The sequence below is a fragment of the Juglans microcarpa x Juglans regia genome, chromosome 1S, assembly GCF_004785595.1.
Source record: "Juglans microcarpa x Juglans regia isolate MS1-56 chromosome 1S, Jm3101_v1.0, whole genome shotgun sequence".
NCBI lineage: Eukaryota > Viridiplantae > Streptophyta > Magnoliopsida > Fagales > Juglandaceae > Juglans > Juglans microcarpa x Juglans regia.
In genome coordinates this window covers 24,957,127-24,974,575 of record NC_054595.1, presented here as the reverse complement: position 1 = coordinate 24,974,575, position 17,449 = coordinate 24,957,127, and the positions used below count along the sequence as shown (strand labels likewise).

General features: G+C 35.0%; 2 protein-coding genes and 1 pseudogene across 2 annotated transcripts; 2 read left to right on the top strand and 1 right to left on the bottom strand.

The window, feature by feature from the left end:
- The first annotated feature begins 1,597 nt into the window (after window positions 1-1,597).
- Window positions 1,598-6,599, top strand: LOC121247695 (5'-nucleotidase SurE-like). Its single transcript, XM_041146102.1, has 10 exons — window positions 1,598-2,215; window positions 2,721-2,815; window positions 3,042-3,109; window positions 3,191-3,234; window positions 3,463-3,540; window positions 3,631-3,784; window positions 4,660-4,809; window positions 5,013-5,120; window positions 5,425-5,490; window positions 6,172-6,599. The coding sequence occupies exons 1-10, from the start codon at window positions 1,920-1,922 to the stop codon at window positions 6,268-6,270; spliced, it is 1,158 nt and encodes a 385-aa protein (XP_041002036.1). The 5' UTR covers window positions 1,598-1,919; the 3' UTR covers window positions 6,271-6,599.
- Window positions 6,600-7,631: 1,032 nt separating this feature from the next.
- On the top strand, window positions 7,632-10,325 carry LOC121247574 (annotated as a pseudogene).
- Window positions 10,326-13,812: 3,487 nt separating this feature from the next.
- On the bottom strand, window positions 13,813-15,528 carry LOC121245776 (transcription factor MYB24-like). Its single transcript, XM_041143634.1, has 3 exons — window positions 15,166-15,528; window positions 14,843-14,972; window positions 13,813-14,754 (listed from the first exon to the last, which is right to left on the bottom strand). Exons 1-3 carry the CDS (start codon window positions 15,296-15,298, stop codon window positions 13,926-13,928), a joined length of 1,092 nt encoding a protein of 363 aa, XP_040999568.1. The 5' UTR covers window positions 15,299-15,528; the 3' UTR covers window positions 13,813-13,925.
- Between the last annotated feature and the right edge of the window lie 1,921 nt (window positions 15,529-17,449).

Genomic DNA, 17,449 nt, shown 5'->3' with positions numbered 1-17,449 from the left:
TACGTGACAATTTTCTTTTAGCTATATTACCTTGGTGCCACACCTCCACAGTTGCCTTGTAATCAATTTCACCAACACATCGTTAACCTTTTGTTACATTGAGGAGTATAAAAAGGATTTTATATTTTAGTTGTATTATGATTGATGTCACCCATAATAAATATTATGTTTATAGAAGAGAAGACAAAATACGTGTTTTTATATGATATGTTATATTTACTTTATAACAACATACCACATTAATTTGTAGATTTGTTTCTACGTGATCTCTTTTTTACTAGAGAATAATAGTTTACATTTTTTAAAAAGTTGTATTTTATCAATTATTTAGAGGGAAAATAAATACTAATATATAAAATCAATGCTAAGACTGGTTTGAATAAAATCTACAGCTGAATAATAACAAATATCCTTGGATTTTTTATTTTGAGAATTTATATATATTTTTTAACAAAAATTTTATATGCAGTCACTTTTGCGTACTCCTTACGTATTCCACTAATGTGATTAATTGCGTCAATTTTTTTAATATAAAATAAATATTTTGATTAATCACGTCAGTAGAATATATAAAGAGTATGCAAAAATAATTATATGTAGAATAATTATTTTTTTAAAAGCTGTTAACTTTTTTTTTTTCCATACAACTTTGGGTGACCCACCTAGTCTAGTAACTATACAAAATTGAAAATACACCTACTTCTTTTGTATTAAAAAGAGAGGAAAAAAACCACATGTACATCTTAAAAAGTGGCTTGGTCAATAAATGTATTTCTTACTTTCTAACATAATAAATGTCAATTTATCACAAATAATATATGAAAACCAAATTTGGCAACTTGCAATAATGTCAACTTCCAAGTCCCAACCGATCAATTATTTACGTGTGATGTTTTTCATATAATTTATTTAATGTTGCCCACTTCAATAATCAAGAGTAACTTGTTTGTACTAATTCCCACAATATTTATTATTCTTTTTTATTTCTTATGAGTTGTGTCGACATCCTTACATTGTTTATAATACACCAATGTATAATTTTCAACAATCTTTGCCTGCAATTCCACTCATGAATCAATAATCTATGCTTCTCCTCTTATCATGTATTATCTCCTTTGAAAGTTTTGCCAAAATTCAGCAATAGCTTTGTTATTATCCGTGTAAGTCACCTTTGATACACATTGGCATCCCTTCTCAAATTTGGTAAACTAATTTCACAAACTCAATTATACTTTCCCCTGTTTTATATATTTTTAAAAGTGATACTATCAACTCTTATAATTTAATTTAAAAATCAAACTGACATGATTTGATATGGTATGTTAGATTGTAAAATTATTTTTATTGTAAAGTATATTTAATGTATTATAAAAAATTATGTCAGTTTATGAATTTATTTTTATGAGATCTATTTGTGACTATAGTACACCTAAGAAAAATAAACATAAAAATTAAATCACACCACCACATGTGTCATGATATGCCCATAGCATTCTTGTTACAAGTTCCATGTGATAACATGCGTTTTATTTGTTGTTTTTCTTTAAAATTAAATTTTATTTATAACAACGATATTCGTATGCTCAGCAGTTCCAACAGTTGGAAACTTGTTGCAGATGCTTCTCTTGCGGGTGCAGAGTGAGTGATAAAGGTTGTAGGTATCTGAATCCGACATTGACTCATGGCAAAAGTTACACTAACTGCAACTACAAGTAATCATTCTCTCTCTTTCGAAAATAACTCCGTTTGAAGCGGTCCATCTATTCTATCCTTTGCACTTTCAGCGCTTTCTATCCCTCCTCCTCTTCCTCCTCCTAATTCCCCTGCATCTCTCTCTAGGCTTTTGATTCCATTCGTCTAGACCCAAAAGATCATTCTCGCCCTCGCCCCTTTTCTAGAGAATCTCTTGTGTCTATCCTATGACTTCGACTTCCGCGAAGAACAACTTATTCCCTCCTGGTCTCGTCTCCAATCTCCAACAAGTTCTCAGCAAGAAGAACAATGAAGGCGAAGCCAACAGAGAAAGCGACCAAGCCAAAGACAACGTCGAATCCACTGACCCATCTGCTTCCACCTCGGAGGAGGCTATAGACACTTCCAAGCCCATTGTGCTGGTCACCAATGCTGACGGGATTGACTCCCCCGGCCTTGTGTACCTCGTTGAAGCTCTGGTTCGTGAAGGGTTATACAATGTCCATGTCTGCGCTCCGCAATCGTGGGTTATCCCTTTCGATTTTCCGCTCTCTCGTGTTTTTCTTTTTCGCTTAATTTCCTCCTGTGCTTCATCATTTTTTGTTTTTTTTTTTTTTCATTTTACTTCTTGTTTCCCTTTATTTTATTTCTGGGCAATGGCATGTGATTTTTCCTTTTGATTGTTTGATTGCTTATTAGTATATTTTTGCGCTTTTTTCACGTGGGCATCTTTCATTTACGGCATTGGCATTTGAGCTTTTTTTTTTTTTTTCTATGTTCTGTTGCTTATTTATGTCAGTTTAATCATTTTACATGCGGTTTCTCTGTGGTGATTAACTGATTGGTTTACTTTACTTTCTGTGCTTGTTTCTCTTAATTGCCTCCTCAGGTTATGTTGGTTTTTAAGTTATTTTTGGTTTCGTATTCGTATAATTTTACAGAGGTATATGGTTTTCTTTCGTTTAGAGTATTGGTATTGAAGCTGGGATTCTATTATGATTTGTCAGTTTATGATTCGGTTGCTTTAGGGACAAATCACTGTCGGGTCATTCTGTGACTCTTGGAGAAACGGTTTCTGTGAGTTCTGCCGAGTTCGATGGTGCCCCAGCTTTTGAAGTTTCAGGTATGCAGCATGATTTGTTCCTTATGTTCTCGTACCTTGTTCTTTTTGTCCCAAGTTTTTTTAATCAATCTTTTCGGATGTGCTACCATTAAAATTGTTTTCTATTTTTTGAACTTTGCTTGTTTCTTTTCATTTATGCTTATAAAATGGGGCAATCATAATGTGGGCTTGTGCTTTCATCGTGGTTGCTGATGGTAATAGGCCTGATCATGATTCTTTCACTCAGGAACTCCTGTGGATTGTGTCTCATTAGCATTATCAGGGGCATTATTTTCTTGGTCAAAGCCTCTTCTGGTTAGCATTTATATGATGTCGTCAATGTGACTATATATAGATTCTGGTGCCTAGAAGATTCATAAATGATCTGATTTTCAGGTGATTAGTGGAATTAATCGGGGACCAAGCTGTGGCCATCACATGTAAGTTTAGAGCAGTGAGCTAACCTTTTCCTAGTATGAGAGGATTGGAAAGGAGTACCTCTTTGTTATTTGTATTATCCTGTTTTACTCTAAATTGGGGTGAAGTTTGGGATTCATGTTTAATCACATTTGCCCTAGTTATATATTTCCGGTGTTAATTCTTTTCCTTGGTAGCTTCTAGCCCTTATCTGAAGACCCAGGATTTTTAATAACTGAAATTTCAACCAGGTTTTACTCGGGTGTTATTGCTGGAGCTAGGGAGGCATTGATATGTGGTGTGCCATCATTGTCAATATCACTGAATTGGTGACCTGATTATTCTTTCTCTTAGGAATTTGAGCTCTTATCTCTTATTTAGTTGATAGAGTAATTCTCTGGTGGTATAATCTATTGCAGGAAGAAGGATGAAAGTCAAGAGACTGATTTTAAGGATGCAGTTGCTATTTGCTTACCTTTAATAAATGCTGCTACCAGGGATATTGAAAAAGGGCTTTTCCCCAAAAGCTGCTCTCTGAATATAGAGGTTCCTACTTCTCCTTCGTCAAAAAAGGTGTGGACCCTTGAAGTACCATATTAAGGATATAGGTTGCTAATTAAAAGTTTTGTTTGGTATGTTATTTTCATTTCATAGATGTATTTAAGGTGTATTTTGAAACCCTTTTCAGGAAAATAACCTTTCATCAGGCAATTGTCTTTGTAGTTAAGGTGAAGGTAGACTCTTTTGGGAGGTTATTAGGAGTGAGAAACCATGTACCATATGGTGAAAGGGTATGAAAAAAAGGTTTAGTTATTAATGATAGATGCAACCTTTATTGATTTGTCAATGAATCTGTATAACGAACTCTTGAGAAGAGTTCAAAATATGTTCAAAATTCTTGCTTCTTGTTGCCAGTGAAGTGCTCTTGGTTGTATTATATGAGTTGGTGAAAGCAGATGTTCAAATGCCCTTTCTTGATTCTTGGAGAAGTAGTCTTATTTTTATGTTTGAAATTTAGAAAGAAAAATGTCTCCATGCTTGAGACATTAACCCTTGTCCCATGTTTAAACCCTGGAATAACTTTATCAACTAAACTAGATTGCTTGTGTTTTGCACACTTCTAATTCCTCTAGATCCTCTGTTGGGAAGCCACTCTGACTTAATCTGCCATGACCTATTGAGTTTCTCGTCACTTGTTTTAGTATAGCTCCCCCCACCTCTGGTCAGTTTTGTATAAATCCTTGCTTTGAGGTCCTGAGGATATTAAATTCTTTTGGGACTAATTATTTTACTTTCCCTGAGGATATTAAATTCTTTTGGGACTAATTATTTTACTTTCCCTTTTTATATATTTGATGAACAGGAGGTGTCGGAGGGAGGACTGACGAACTATTTATTGTGGTTGGTTAACTAACTACTTTACTTGAAAATCTTTTCTTTTTTGACAGGGTTTCAAATTGACCAAGCAAAGTATGTGGAGATCCACGCTTAACTGGCAGGCTGTTTCAGCTAACCGGTATCCTGCTGGACATTTCATGTCCAATCAACAGAGCCTTGGCATTCAGCTTGCACAGCTTGGCCGAGATGCCTCTGCTGCAGTCAGTAGCTCTTACTGAGAATCTTGGAATTCTTTTTTTTAAAAATATTTTATTATAATTGGGAACTCTTTAAGGAAAATTACTTATTCAAAAAGGAAAATAATTATAATGATAATGGATTAGTAAAATATTAATAATAATGGAAGGGTTATACTGCATTTTTTCAGTTTTCATTTTGGACTCTATTGTTTTTTGTAATTCAGGGTGCAGCTCGCCGTATGACCACACAAAAGAAGAATGTGGAGATTGAATCAATTGGAGTTGCAGGAAAATCTGATTCCAACCGAGTGAAGAAGCACTTCCGGCTGGAGGTATACAAAACAAAAATCTATCAATTTAGGTTACTTTTAGAAGCAACTTTATAAGTGGTTTTGACTGCTGCGAAAATGCTTTTTGATAATTACTTACAAAAAAAGAAAGATGCTTCTTGATAATTATTGTGGTTGAAAAGTCAAAAAGGTCTCTAAAATTTTTTAAGAAAGGAGTTTTCCATATTGCTGTAAGGCTTCAAACCACCACCCAAAATAAATATATAAATAAGCCCATCCCAATGAAAGTATTTGAAAGTGTTTCGTGAAGTGATGAACTAAGGCATGGGCATACTTATATTTGCAGTTCCTGGATAAGGATCAGGAAGAGACTGAGGACGATCTGGATTTCAGAGCACTTGAAAGTGGATTTGTAAGTAGAGAATATGTATTTTAGGATTTTCCTTTTCATATTATCGTATCATTTGATCATTTAGAAATGAAATGACTAGATTTAGATTTTCACAAGTACCGTCTGGATGGGGTCTGCTCCTTTTCCCACTGTTTTTTTCTCCTGTAACTCTTCCAGTTTAAACAATTTTAATAAATGGCTAATTGTTCCAATGAAAGAGTGGATTCCACTTGCCTGTACGATTGGTGATTGTACTGGAAAGGGATGAAAGAAAAAGTACCGGGAAAGCAATCCTAGAAAACTTTAGTAATACTTAGCATGTGCAGGTAAAAGTTGTGATGCATATGGTCACAGCAGGAGTGCTTGCCATAATCATTGAATGAACGTCGCTCTATTCATATTTAATTTCTTGGCTCAAACTTAATGTCAGTGAGGAATCTCTATAAGTTTTGAATAAAACACAAATGATAAATTTTAGTCTGATTTTTCCTTTGCCTGAAGCATATTCATGCTTGATGTCTTCCATGTAAATTGAAGTAATATTTGAAGTTTGAACTGTTAGTTTCTGTTTGGGGGTGGTAGATTCAGTATTTGTAGCATCTGCATCCTCGTCTCTCATATGATTTGGGTGCTTTTCTGTCTTTTTCGTTGTTACCATTATCTTCCTTGGTTGCTGAATCTTGTGTCTCCTTGGTGGGGCAGGTTGCAGTAACTCCTCTTACTGTTTCTCCATATACTGAGAGGGACATTCTAACAGCTGCCTCAGACTGGATCTCTGCTGCACTTCATGGAAAGCAATAAAAGCTTCCTCAGTCCAGTATGATTAGTGTGCATTTGGAATTCTGATGTATAAAAACTCTTATGGATCTGCTGTTCTGATAGTCTAGTCATTAGTGAACAATTTACTTGCTGGCTTTCTCCATTGTTCTAAGTTCTTTAATCTCTTATTTCTGTTGTGAGAAGCAAACGCTTCCTGTCATCTTTCTGACATGTTTTAGAGTGTCTTTTTTTTTTTGGTTTTTTCTTTGTAACACAGTTGTCTTTTCCGTACCAAAATTGTGGATCAGCTTGTAAATGGACGGTTTCTTCTGTCTGCTAGTTTCTGTTTATATAGTACACAGATTGACTTTTGTGTTTTCCCAGAAAGTGAATCAAACAAAAGAATCTTATGTTTTCTAGCTTCAATTCAACTTCCTGTTGAGTACTGTCAGTGATTTGAAATGAATGGAAGAATCTGGTTTGTACAGGAGTAAAGTATGATTGAATTTGAAATTTGCTGCAAATTGAAGATATGAGAAATAATTTATCCAAGTCATAAATGCACAAATTTCACCTAAGTTTTATATAAAAAAGTGGATTAAAACCGTGAAAAAGTGTAAAAAATTCACTTTTTTTTTGTGGGGTCTAAATTTTTACAAAAGGTTTGTGCAAGGTTTATATATTTGAAAATTGTATCTAATATTACTCGTTTAACTGGATTTTTTTAGTCTTTACTTTTTGAGCAACTTTGAACCTAGTTTGGTGACATTTTATAATTGCCATAAGCAACGAAAATTGAGTTTTACTACTTACAAGTTGTTTACATTATTTATTATGGAACGAAGATAATAATAAAGATTTGAAAATTCAAATTATATTTTTCTCGTAACTTATATGTGAGATTTTTATATCAATATTGTATTTGGCGTGTTAATAAATAAGTTTATAAAATAAAATTTTCTCTAATTTTAGGATGTAATATTCCCATGAAGCACATACAACAAACAATTGACACCAATCCCGACTGTAATTGACCAAGGTAATTGAGGTGCGGTTTGGATAGTAAGTTGAGATATATTGAGATGGTTATAGATAAGTTGAATAAAATATTATTAGAATATTATTTTTTAATATTATTATTATTTTGAGATTTGAAAAAGTTAAATTGTTTAATATATTTTGTGTAAGAATTTAAAAAAATTATAATAATAAGATAAAATAAAATAAAATGAGTTAAAATTACTTCTCAATCCAAATGAATCCAAACGGACCTGAATCAGTTTAATTTCATTCTATAACTTAACTAAAACTATTCTGAAAGCCCTTGCAACCAAACTCGGCCTTACATTTTGTCATCAAGCCCACCATCATTAACGGCCCAATATCGTCCCCAGCTAAAATCCCACATATACCCCCACCCCTTTCTCATGCTCTCTCTCTCTCTCTCTAGGGTTTTAGCAGAACCATTACCATTTCTTTGCGAAAGAAAAATGGCTTCCAAGACCCTATTCCGAACCGGAGCTTCTGTTCTGAACCGCTTCTTTGTCAACCCGTTTCTTCACCCAAACCAGAATCCCAATAACCAAATCGCACCTCACGTCCTCGATATCTGTCCGAAGCTCCTCCCATCGCTCTCCAAGTCCCAGATCTCCTCCGATTGCCGCAGAAAAATGACGCCGAATCTCTGAGAAAAGCTTCCTCTGAGGGGTTCCTTTACCCCTGTGGCCTCCCTTCTCTCAGGTTCTTCTTACCAGACGGTACTCTCTCTCTCTCTCTTTCTGCGCGCGTGCGTGTTCAGTTTCGGAGTATAAGGATCGAGTAGATTTTGTTTTTGCTCAGTTGGTTGCTTAGAAAACAGAGAAACAGAGTACATTGCAAATGATTCTGTAGTTTCTAATTTTTACAGAAAATTATCGGAGGATGAATTTGTATGTTTGAAGAGTTTGTTAATAAGAAAGATTTGGGTTCTGTTTGCTTGCTGAGAATATTTTCCGCGTTACTAGAGATACTTGTTTTTTTTTTTTTTTTTTTTTTTTTCTTTTTTGGTGGGGGTTGCGATTTAAACAGTGCATGATCGTGATCGTGCTCCAGTGAAAAGTATATTTAGTTTTTTCTGCTATTCTCCATTTCCATGATAGGGAAAGAGAATAGTAGTGCATTTGGATATATAATCGTCAACAAATAGGTTTCTTCCATTAATATTTATTTTGTTTTTAATAACTGAACAAGACGATCCAATTTCCATCAAACTTTAGTGTTCTTCAAATATGACAAACGAAAGATACTTTAGTTGCTTTAGCCTCTGCTGCCGTTATTTTTTCGTTAAGGGGAAAGTTCTTGGACTCTGCAGAAATAATCTTACCTTGGAATTCGCTTTGGCAACTTTGATAATTTGCAATTGTGCTTCTTCCTTAATTTCTTTTCCTTTGGTTTTGGGAAGGATGGATCTGCTGATGGTGTATCCAGATAGCTAATAAGGCATTTTTTTAATCAGAAATAAATTAGGAAGCAAGGTTCAGAATTTAAGGGGTATTGCCATGCAGGTTTACACATGTTGGGGCGATGATATTTTCAAATGTCATGGTGCAGTATCTGGGAACTGATATTATGGGAGGAAGATGTTGGCTATTACAGGGACACATTTGCCTAAGTATTAATAATGTACAAAGTCTTCTCAAAATTCTGCCATAAGCAATTGTTTCCACTACTAGTTTAATACAGAAGCAGGGTTTTGTAATATATTTTTTGAACTTTTTTTCGTCTTGTGTTTGTGTTTCTATGTGCGTGTTGTGAGGGTCTGAATTACTAGATCATGATGTTGGCAAGTGTTGCGATATGGGAACTGTTTTTTGAAGTCATATCCCAATAAGACTTTGGCTAGACTCATTGAGCGTTGGATCCAAAGTTTAGTAATCTACATCACTTTATCTGTTCCCTTTTGGTTTCTGCATAACTAGTAGGTGTTATGTTCTGCAGGAGATGTTTCTTCTTCAAATGAGCCAATGCTTTTATTTCCCAAAAGGACTTTCCAACCTAGCCTCATCCGGCGTAAGAGGAATCATGGCTTCTTTGCTCGGTACATCTCTCTCTCTCTCTCTCTCTCTCTCTTCCAGTCCCCTCCCCAACAAAGAAAAACCAAGAAAACCACAAAAGAAAAGACGCTGCATAAAATATTTATCAAAAACATTCGATGGTTTTGCTAATTACATGAGATATATGGTGCATTAGGCTATCAGCTTTTAACTACAAGGGTCTGTGGGCCTAGTGTGCTTCATGTTGGCCATATTTGAACTTCTTGGGAAATCATATAGCTAGTGTACTTGCATGTACAGGCCTAGTGTGCTTCATGTTGGCCATATTTGAACTTCTTGGGAAATCATATAGCTAGTGTACTTGCATGTACAGTTTGTTTTATTGCTAGATAGAGCTTATTCAAGTGCTCATATGATCAATCTGAAACCTAAATCGGATATTGTTTGAAATCTTTTCCTCATATTGATGGTCAAGTATCTGGCTTCTGGCTTGTGTTTAGTGGCTTTATGACTGTTTTACCTTTGTAAGAAAATTTGTGAATGGTGAAAGGAAGATGTTCCACTTTTTGTTTGCATGTTGGCTGATGTACATTTTCACGCGAACAGCAAGGCAACCAAGGGTGGGAGGAGAGTCATTGCTCGAAGAATAGCGAAAGGCCGGGCAAGAATTACGGCCTAGCTAGCATATTTGCCTCTTGTTTTGAGTGAAATCAGGTCCTATATATTGATGAACTTGTAGCTTTATGTGTTTGATCTTTTTGTTTTCCTACCTCATGGAAATGAATTAAAGTTTAAGATGGTCCGGAAAGTCTTGGAATACAGATTAGCTTTTACTAAGGATACAAGAACTTTGCAATATTTGACATTGTTTTGATGACTTTTTCTTCTTTGTATAGGTAGAGAGAAAAAAAAGAAAAAAGAGATGAGTTGGAGAAAAAACGGAAAACGTATGTTAGACAGTGTATAAATAAGGGAATTCATCTCATCTCATTGTATTTCATTGTATTGTAGTGCCTATATATACATGAAGGAAAAAATGAAAAAGAGAATAAAGTTTGTTACAAATGATAGTAGAGAATAACAATATATCTCCTCTACGGTTCTACTCTAGACTGCACACCAACTGTTTGTGTATTGTTCTACTATTGTATGGCTGAGGATGATGACACATGGTTACATCCGTTTGTAGTGTAACTAACTTGGTATTAAAGAGAGTTTCAATAAATGGTGAAAAGGAAGAGAAAATTTGAGTGACATCAGATTTTAATTTAATTAGAAAAATCCAAGTGAAACAGGTGTAAGAGTCAACAAAGGAAAGATAATATCTATAACCATTTCGTGAGACATAGTGGACTGGGCCATAGATCGGCACATATTAATTCCAAAGGCCTAGTATAATGAGCTTGATTTGAAGAAAACGAAAATTGATGACATTTAGCAAGGGGACACTCGGGACATTGAAAACTAGATTCTGTGGGGAAAAAGGGCAAGTACTTGGCATGCAATACACGAGACACTAATGCTAAGGAGGGATGTCCAAGTCGTCGATGCCATTGATTAATGGATGTTCTTTCACCAATATGGACAGATGGGGACGACGGAGAAGGTACGGTTGAGGGAAAGATGTAGAGTCTATCACGCGTTGGATAGGTGAGGAGGAGTTTCCCTGAATGCTTGTAATGAATGGAATGAAACTCAAAATAACAAGAGTTGTCAATGTAAAATTGAAGAACTGAAACAAGGTTTTTAGTGATGGATGGAATGTGCAATAAATTGCGAAAAAGAAAGGAATAAGAGTTGAGGGAAAGAGAGAAGTCATTGAAGGTTTGGATGGGAAGACCCTTGTTGTCACCCACTTGAATTGTCTCACCACCTGCATATGCTTCAGAGGACAGATTCAAGTTAGAGAGATCATTAGTGAGATGATGAGTTGTTGCAGAATCGGAGTACCAAACCGAATATGAAGGTGGAGTTTGGGTAGAGTAATTTGCAGAAAAAGTTATTGGTGCTTCAAATTGGTAAGAATGGTTGAATCAATGGATTGGAGCGCAACATGTCTGACTTTATTGCACATTTGACAGGTGGGGCGTTGAGCATTGTAGTGCTGGGAAGAGTTGGTTGCAAAGGGTGGTCTGTCACCACGACCATTGTAAGGGTAGTGTCCTCGGCTACGACCTTGTCGTCCTCTCCTAGAGAATACTCGACCACATTGGTCTCGTGTGAAGGAACTAAATTTTGCAGATGGCTCAAAAGAAGAAAGAACATATCGGTTAGTGTGAGATAAATCTATTTTCATGAATGAGAAGGAGTTGGTAAAGTTCATGAGAGGAGATGAGTTCAAATCGGATAGTGATAGAGTTGACAAATGACTCATATAAGGATCCTAATCCATTTAGCAGATAGGTGACAAGCTCTTTGTCTGAGAGGGGGACTACCAGTAGCAGCAAGAGAATCGGCAAGGAGACGCACTTTGCCAAAGTAATATGAGATTGTTTGCTCACCTCGTGTGAGGTTGGTGAGTTGAAAACGGACTTGAAATTCTTTGACCTGGGAATGGGAAGAAAACATAGAGGAGAGGGAAGTCCATAGTTGATGGGTTGTGGTAGATGATAAAACATGGCCTAGAATGGATTTTGATAGAGATGAGAAGGGTATGCTTAGCACAAGCTGGTCTGTACGACGCCATGATTGGAATGTTGGATTGGGTTTTGGTACATCATCAGAGGTATCAAGGAGAAATTCTAACAGATAGGGATATGAGCCATCAACAAAAGAAAATAAATCCAGACCTCGTAGGTAAGCTGTAGTTTGCACCTTCTAGAGAAGGTAATTGTCGATAGAGAGCTTGGTGGTAACAATATGGGAGAAGGATGAGGTAACAGAGGAAGGAGGGGAAGAAGCAGCCAGGGTGACGATTAGTTGCTTGGCTCTGATGCCATGTTAGATAGTGTAGAAATAAGGGAATTCATCTCATCTCATTATATTTCATTGTATTGTAGTGCCTATATATACACGAAGGAAAGAATCAAAGAGAGAATAAAGTTTGTTACAAATGCTAGTAGAGAATAACAATATATTTGCTCTACAGTTATACTCTAGACTGTACATGACCAATTGTTTGTATATTGTTATGCTCTTGTATGGTTGAGGATGACACATGGTTATTATATAGCTTGATAACGTATATGGTTTAATTAATTAATATTTCCTCTTTCCAAGAATATCATAAGAAACCATATCAAATTCATCGGATGATTGCATTTTCTGTATGCTTTAATTGTAATGATTCGTACCATGTTACCCATCACACGTACGTACGGTACTCATAAGTGGCCATCACTCTTTGCTAAAAGCTTTATGGCCTAAAATTCCTACGTGTTGACTATAGGTACTCGTAATGATGTTCTCACTCACGAATCTCTCCTAATAATATGAGAGAGAGAGAGAGAGGGAGAGAGTGATATAAAACTAGAAATAATCGATCAATATTATTGTAATTCTGAAAGTAAAGAAATTTGTTTCCATGTAAAACTACATCGTCATTTTCTAAATCATATTCATATGTAGATTGTGGACGTTAATTAAGGATTTAAACTTAATCATGATCACGCAATCTTGAGACCCAATCTATGCATAACTCTATATAATTTTAGACCCATGAAACGTGGTTCTCGTAAAATTACCTCATTATTTCCCAATTAATCATAAAATCTGAAAATTTTGAAGATTGTTATTCTATTCTCAATTCAGTGCGTAGAGCACATTATCTACATAACTTAAATGGTAATATTTGATTTGTAAAATTTAAATTTTAAAACTTTTCTTCTAAATTTAATTATGCATGTAATTAAGCACTTTACTAGACGTGTTATCCACGTGACCAAATTATAAATAGAATTTTTTTTAAAAGATTAATTAAACTTAATTATGAGTGCGCTCAAATTTGAACTCCAATTAATAAATTTTAGATGCTTGGAAGCCATTTGCTCTATCAAGTAATTAATTATTCCTACACTTAAAAATATAACAAAATTTAAATTTTATTTTATACAGGCTATGAGAATTACTTATATACATTAACACCTTACAAAATCATTTAAACCAATATTATTCCTATGATTTGTATAGTTTTTTTCCTACATCTAACAATCCATATTTTCCCATATATATATAGAGGCAGATTTGAATTCGCTAGATAGAATAAAGTTAAAAAAATAAAAGAAATTAAACAAGAGTAATATTAAGTACAGTACTTATAAGTTGTATAAGAGTTGAGTACTCATTTTAAAAAGAATGTAATCTACTATTAAAAAATTAATTTTTTCTTGTGTATCTAATATTTATTCTTTTTTTTTTTTTTTTTTTCAAAATGAGTACCTTAGTGGCACTTATGCAAATAAATATTATTTCTCATTAAACAATTATATTTCCAATAAAACATTTAATATTTCCGTGAAATTTCGGGTCAACGGCTAGTATCCAAGAATAGCGTAGACTTCGCGTAAAACAACTAGCGCGCGCGCATATATATATGCACCCATGAATGTAATTATAACTGATCAACTCGAACTGATCATAGACAATATCCCGATTACTTCTTGTGTAAATGCATTGTACATGCATGCATACATGGTACCTATATAGCTCCAATTAAGTACCATATCTTTAAGAGTCCCAACTTGGAGGAAAATGAGCGTTTGTGACAAATTGGCCGCTTGAAAATGGTGAGAAGGAACATGCCGATGGAGAAGATGATGGTGTCGTGATGGCGTTGATGTACTCCATTTGAAGGTTGGACATCATGTGTACTGGATCAGGTGGATAATTGGAACCAGCAGTTGGAAAACATGGAAGTTCTGATCTAGCAAGTGGGTCAAGTAATTCACAATCTTGCGAAGAAGATGAAAATGGCATGCTACAAACATCACCATTAGTGATCGCACAAAGCTTTGGCATAGCAGGCACTGTTAACGAATCCTCATCATGATCATCATAATGCGGTGCTGTGATGGTTGGACCCAATATAAGGTTATCTTCGAGATAATGCCTTGTTGCCCCTATGCTGAAATTCTTATGTTCTTGACTTGGATCGAGTTGATGGGACCATAGGGGGTCACTAGAGGAAGATTTTGATGGTGGTGCCATTTGGGGAGGAAAATCATGAATCAAGTTGGCACCAAAATTGGTGTTCTGATCTAACTTTAGATCTCCATGATCAAAGGTTACTAACTCATGTAACAATGGGGTTGGAATGGGAGGGTATAGCTGGTTCTGTTCATGTTGAGATCTAAGGATCCAACTATGGTTTGCATTTAGAGAGAGGAAACTTTCCTGATCAGAATTACCATGATAACAGTACGTATCGGGAAAGTTATTGGTTATAGCTGCAGGAGAAACCTCTTGAGAGATGAGCTTCTTCTTTATGCTGGAATTCCAGAAGTTCTTAACCTCATTATCTGTTCTTCCTGGTAGGTGCTTGGCTATCTGAGCCCACCTGTCCACAAAATATTGTACAATACTCTTGCTTGAAAAACCTTATAACAATCCACAATAATGAAGAAAAAGATCATGAAGAAAGCTACCTGTTTCCTAGAATGTTATGGAGTTCAATGATGAGGGCCGCTTCTTTAGGAGAGAAGCTCCCACGTTTTAAGTCAGGTCTGAGATAGTTTATCCATCTTAATCTGCAGCTCTTTCCACATCTCTGCAGGCCTGCGTCACAAAAACCAAACGACGAAAAGAGAAGGGGAGGGGGGGAAGAGTAGAAATAGCATAACGAAAATTAACCTACAATGTAGAGGCGAAGCAACATATATATATATATATATATATATATATATATGAAAACTAGTGCAGCTGAAATGGCCGTGAGAGAGAGAGAGAGTGTGTGCAGTTAAAAGGTTACCGGCATGTTTTGGGACAGAGCTCCAGCAACCATGGCCATAGGTTGAAATGTAATTGACGAGTTTCTCATCTTCTTCCGGTGACCATAGCCCTCTCTTCACCTTCTGCTTGTTGCAGCATGAGTGATATCCCATCCTGATCTCCCTCTCTCTAAAAGCAGTGGTGCAGCCAATGGCAGATCAAGATCAATAATTTAAAACGGGGAGAAAAGCACAGAGAAAGGCATAGCTCTAGCCCTAGACGAGGTTTTGAAAGAAGTGATAAAAAATCAGGAGAACAGAAGACATGATGTTAATTTGATATGGGAGTGAGGTGATCATGAGGCCATGCATGAATTTAATGATGGAGCTGTACAATGGTGTACCATATATATATATATATATATATATATATATATATATATATATATATATATATATATATAAAGGGCAAAACTTGCAGCACCCTTCTAGAGCTGTATTGTTTATAAAGAATTCTTAATTTTTCATGTCGTAACAGGTATAAACTTTTAATTTACACCCGCCAATAAGATGGGACACATAAGAGACTCACTTAATTTATCGTGAGTACTCACTGAGAGTATTTCTCCTTATTTCTTTTTCATTTATCAAAAGGCTTCCCTTTCACTCTTGGTCTCTCTCTCTCATCACCACGAAACCTGTCCCCACCTCTCTCTCTCTCTCTAACTTTGTTCGTAGGTAAAACAATTGACGAGGTCGCGAGTCTCTCGCAAACTCTCTTTCTCTTTCTCGCAAACTTCTCTCGTGCACTCTCTCTCTCTCTCTCTCTCTCTCTCCAACAGAAGAAGCAGCCAAGATCTCTTTTCAACGGGTCACAAGTCAAGACTCTACCACCTGCAAATGAAATAAGAGTGACTTTTCAAGATGAACCGTCGATATCTCTCTTTGAAATATAAATCGTCAAATCTGGGTTGATGTTCTCAACCTTTTTCTGAATAGGTTGTGAACTCGTCGATTTCTCTCTTCTCAATATGGAACCCATCTCCTTAATTAATCTCTGTAAGTGGTTTAATACTCAATTATGATTAATTTTAATACACTTTAACGTCTTTTAAAAACTCGATTTGATTTCTAGAACCCATCTTTTTAATTAATTTCTGTAAGTGACTTAATACTCAGTTATGGTTAATTTTAATACACTTTAACATTTTTTGAAAACTCGATTTGATTTATAGAACCCATCTCCCTGATTAACGTTTTATCTCTCTCTGTTTGTTTAGTTAGAATGGAAATGGAATGTGTGAAACCGGCATTGAAGACTAATTTTAGGAAGGAAATGTCTGTAAAATCAAATCCCACAAGTGGTTTTCAAGGATTTGTATATATATATATATATATATAATATGATTAATTTTTAATCAACCAATTAAACAGTAGTACTATATAGTTGTTGACGATGAACGAAGATCATCGACGTGATCGGGGGGAGGCTGAGTTCAACCTCTCTGCTTTGGACGTGAGGATCAGCAGTAACACTTGACTTTCAATGCAAGCTGCTAGGCAACCAATGATCATATCCTAGCAAGGTTTGTGATTGCATCTAAGTCGAGGTATTATTTACTTTATTATTATTTTTTATCTATTTTTTTTACTATTAATTATTTTTTATTATTATTTAATATTTTAATTTTTTTTACTGCTATTCACAAATATTCTCAATACTTCTTATATATTCTCACTATTCAAATTCAACGACTATTGTAATAGGTTTTGTAAAATCTAATTTTATGTAAAATTTGAAAAAAATTATTAAATAATATAATATTTAAATGATGTAACAAAAATATATAAATTGATATATAATATATTATAAAAATAAACATGAAAAAAAAACTTAATAATATATTTTAAAAAATAAGATACATAAATCATTATTTATCGTGAGTAATTATTTATCGTGAGTGCTCTTATATTTCATCTTGGCTGATGCTGATCCGGTAGACTGACGTCACTGACTTGCCAAAAACCTTGTCGTTTTGTGAAAAACGAGTGCATGTCAATCGCTAGCTGTACGCACGTTCATCTTAAGTTGCTCAAATTACGCGATGTCTGCATGATGAGTTTTATTGATACATTGATTTGACATTCAACATGACCGTTTTCAAGTAATTTTGTTTTGTTTTTGTTTTTTATAATTTCTATATATATATAATGTATATTAAATTTAAGCCATATATGCTATATATTAATTTGTTTAGAGTTTAGAAATTCGGGTGATCATCTCATTAATTAGATGCAGAGATACTTGTAAAAGAATCAGGCAGC

What these genes read in the sequence shown, in the direction of transcription:
- LOC121245776 (XM_041143634.1), bottom strand. Translation starts at nt 15,298, where the DNA reads ATGGGATATCACTCATGCTGCAACAAGCAGAAGGTGAAGAGAGGGCTA. An exon ending in CTCTGTCCCAAAACATGCCG is followed by an intron (nt 14,973 to 15,165) that starts GTAACCTTTTAA and finishes TTTGTGACGCAG; the next exon opens with GCCTGCAGAGATGTGGAAAG. An exon ending in CATAACATTCTAGGAAACAG is followed by an intron (nt 14,755 to 14,842) that starts GTAGCTTTCTTC and finishes TTTTGTGGACAG; the next exon opens with GTGGGCTCAGATAGCCAAGC.
- LOC121247695 (XM_041146102.1), top strand. Translation starts at nt 1,920, where the DNA reads ATGACTTCGACTTCCGCGAAGAACAACTTATTCCCTCCTGGTCTCGTC. An exon ending in GCCGAGATGCCTCTGCTGCA is followed by an intron (nt 4,810 to 5,012) that starts GTCAGTAGCTCT and finishes TTTGTAATTCAG; the next exon opens with GGTGCAGCTCGCCGTATGAC. An exon ending in AGAAGCACTTCCGGCTGGAG is followed by an intron (nt 5,121 to 5,424) that starts GTATACAAAACA and finishes TTATATTTGCAG; the next exon opens with TTCCTGGATAAGGATCAGGA.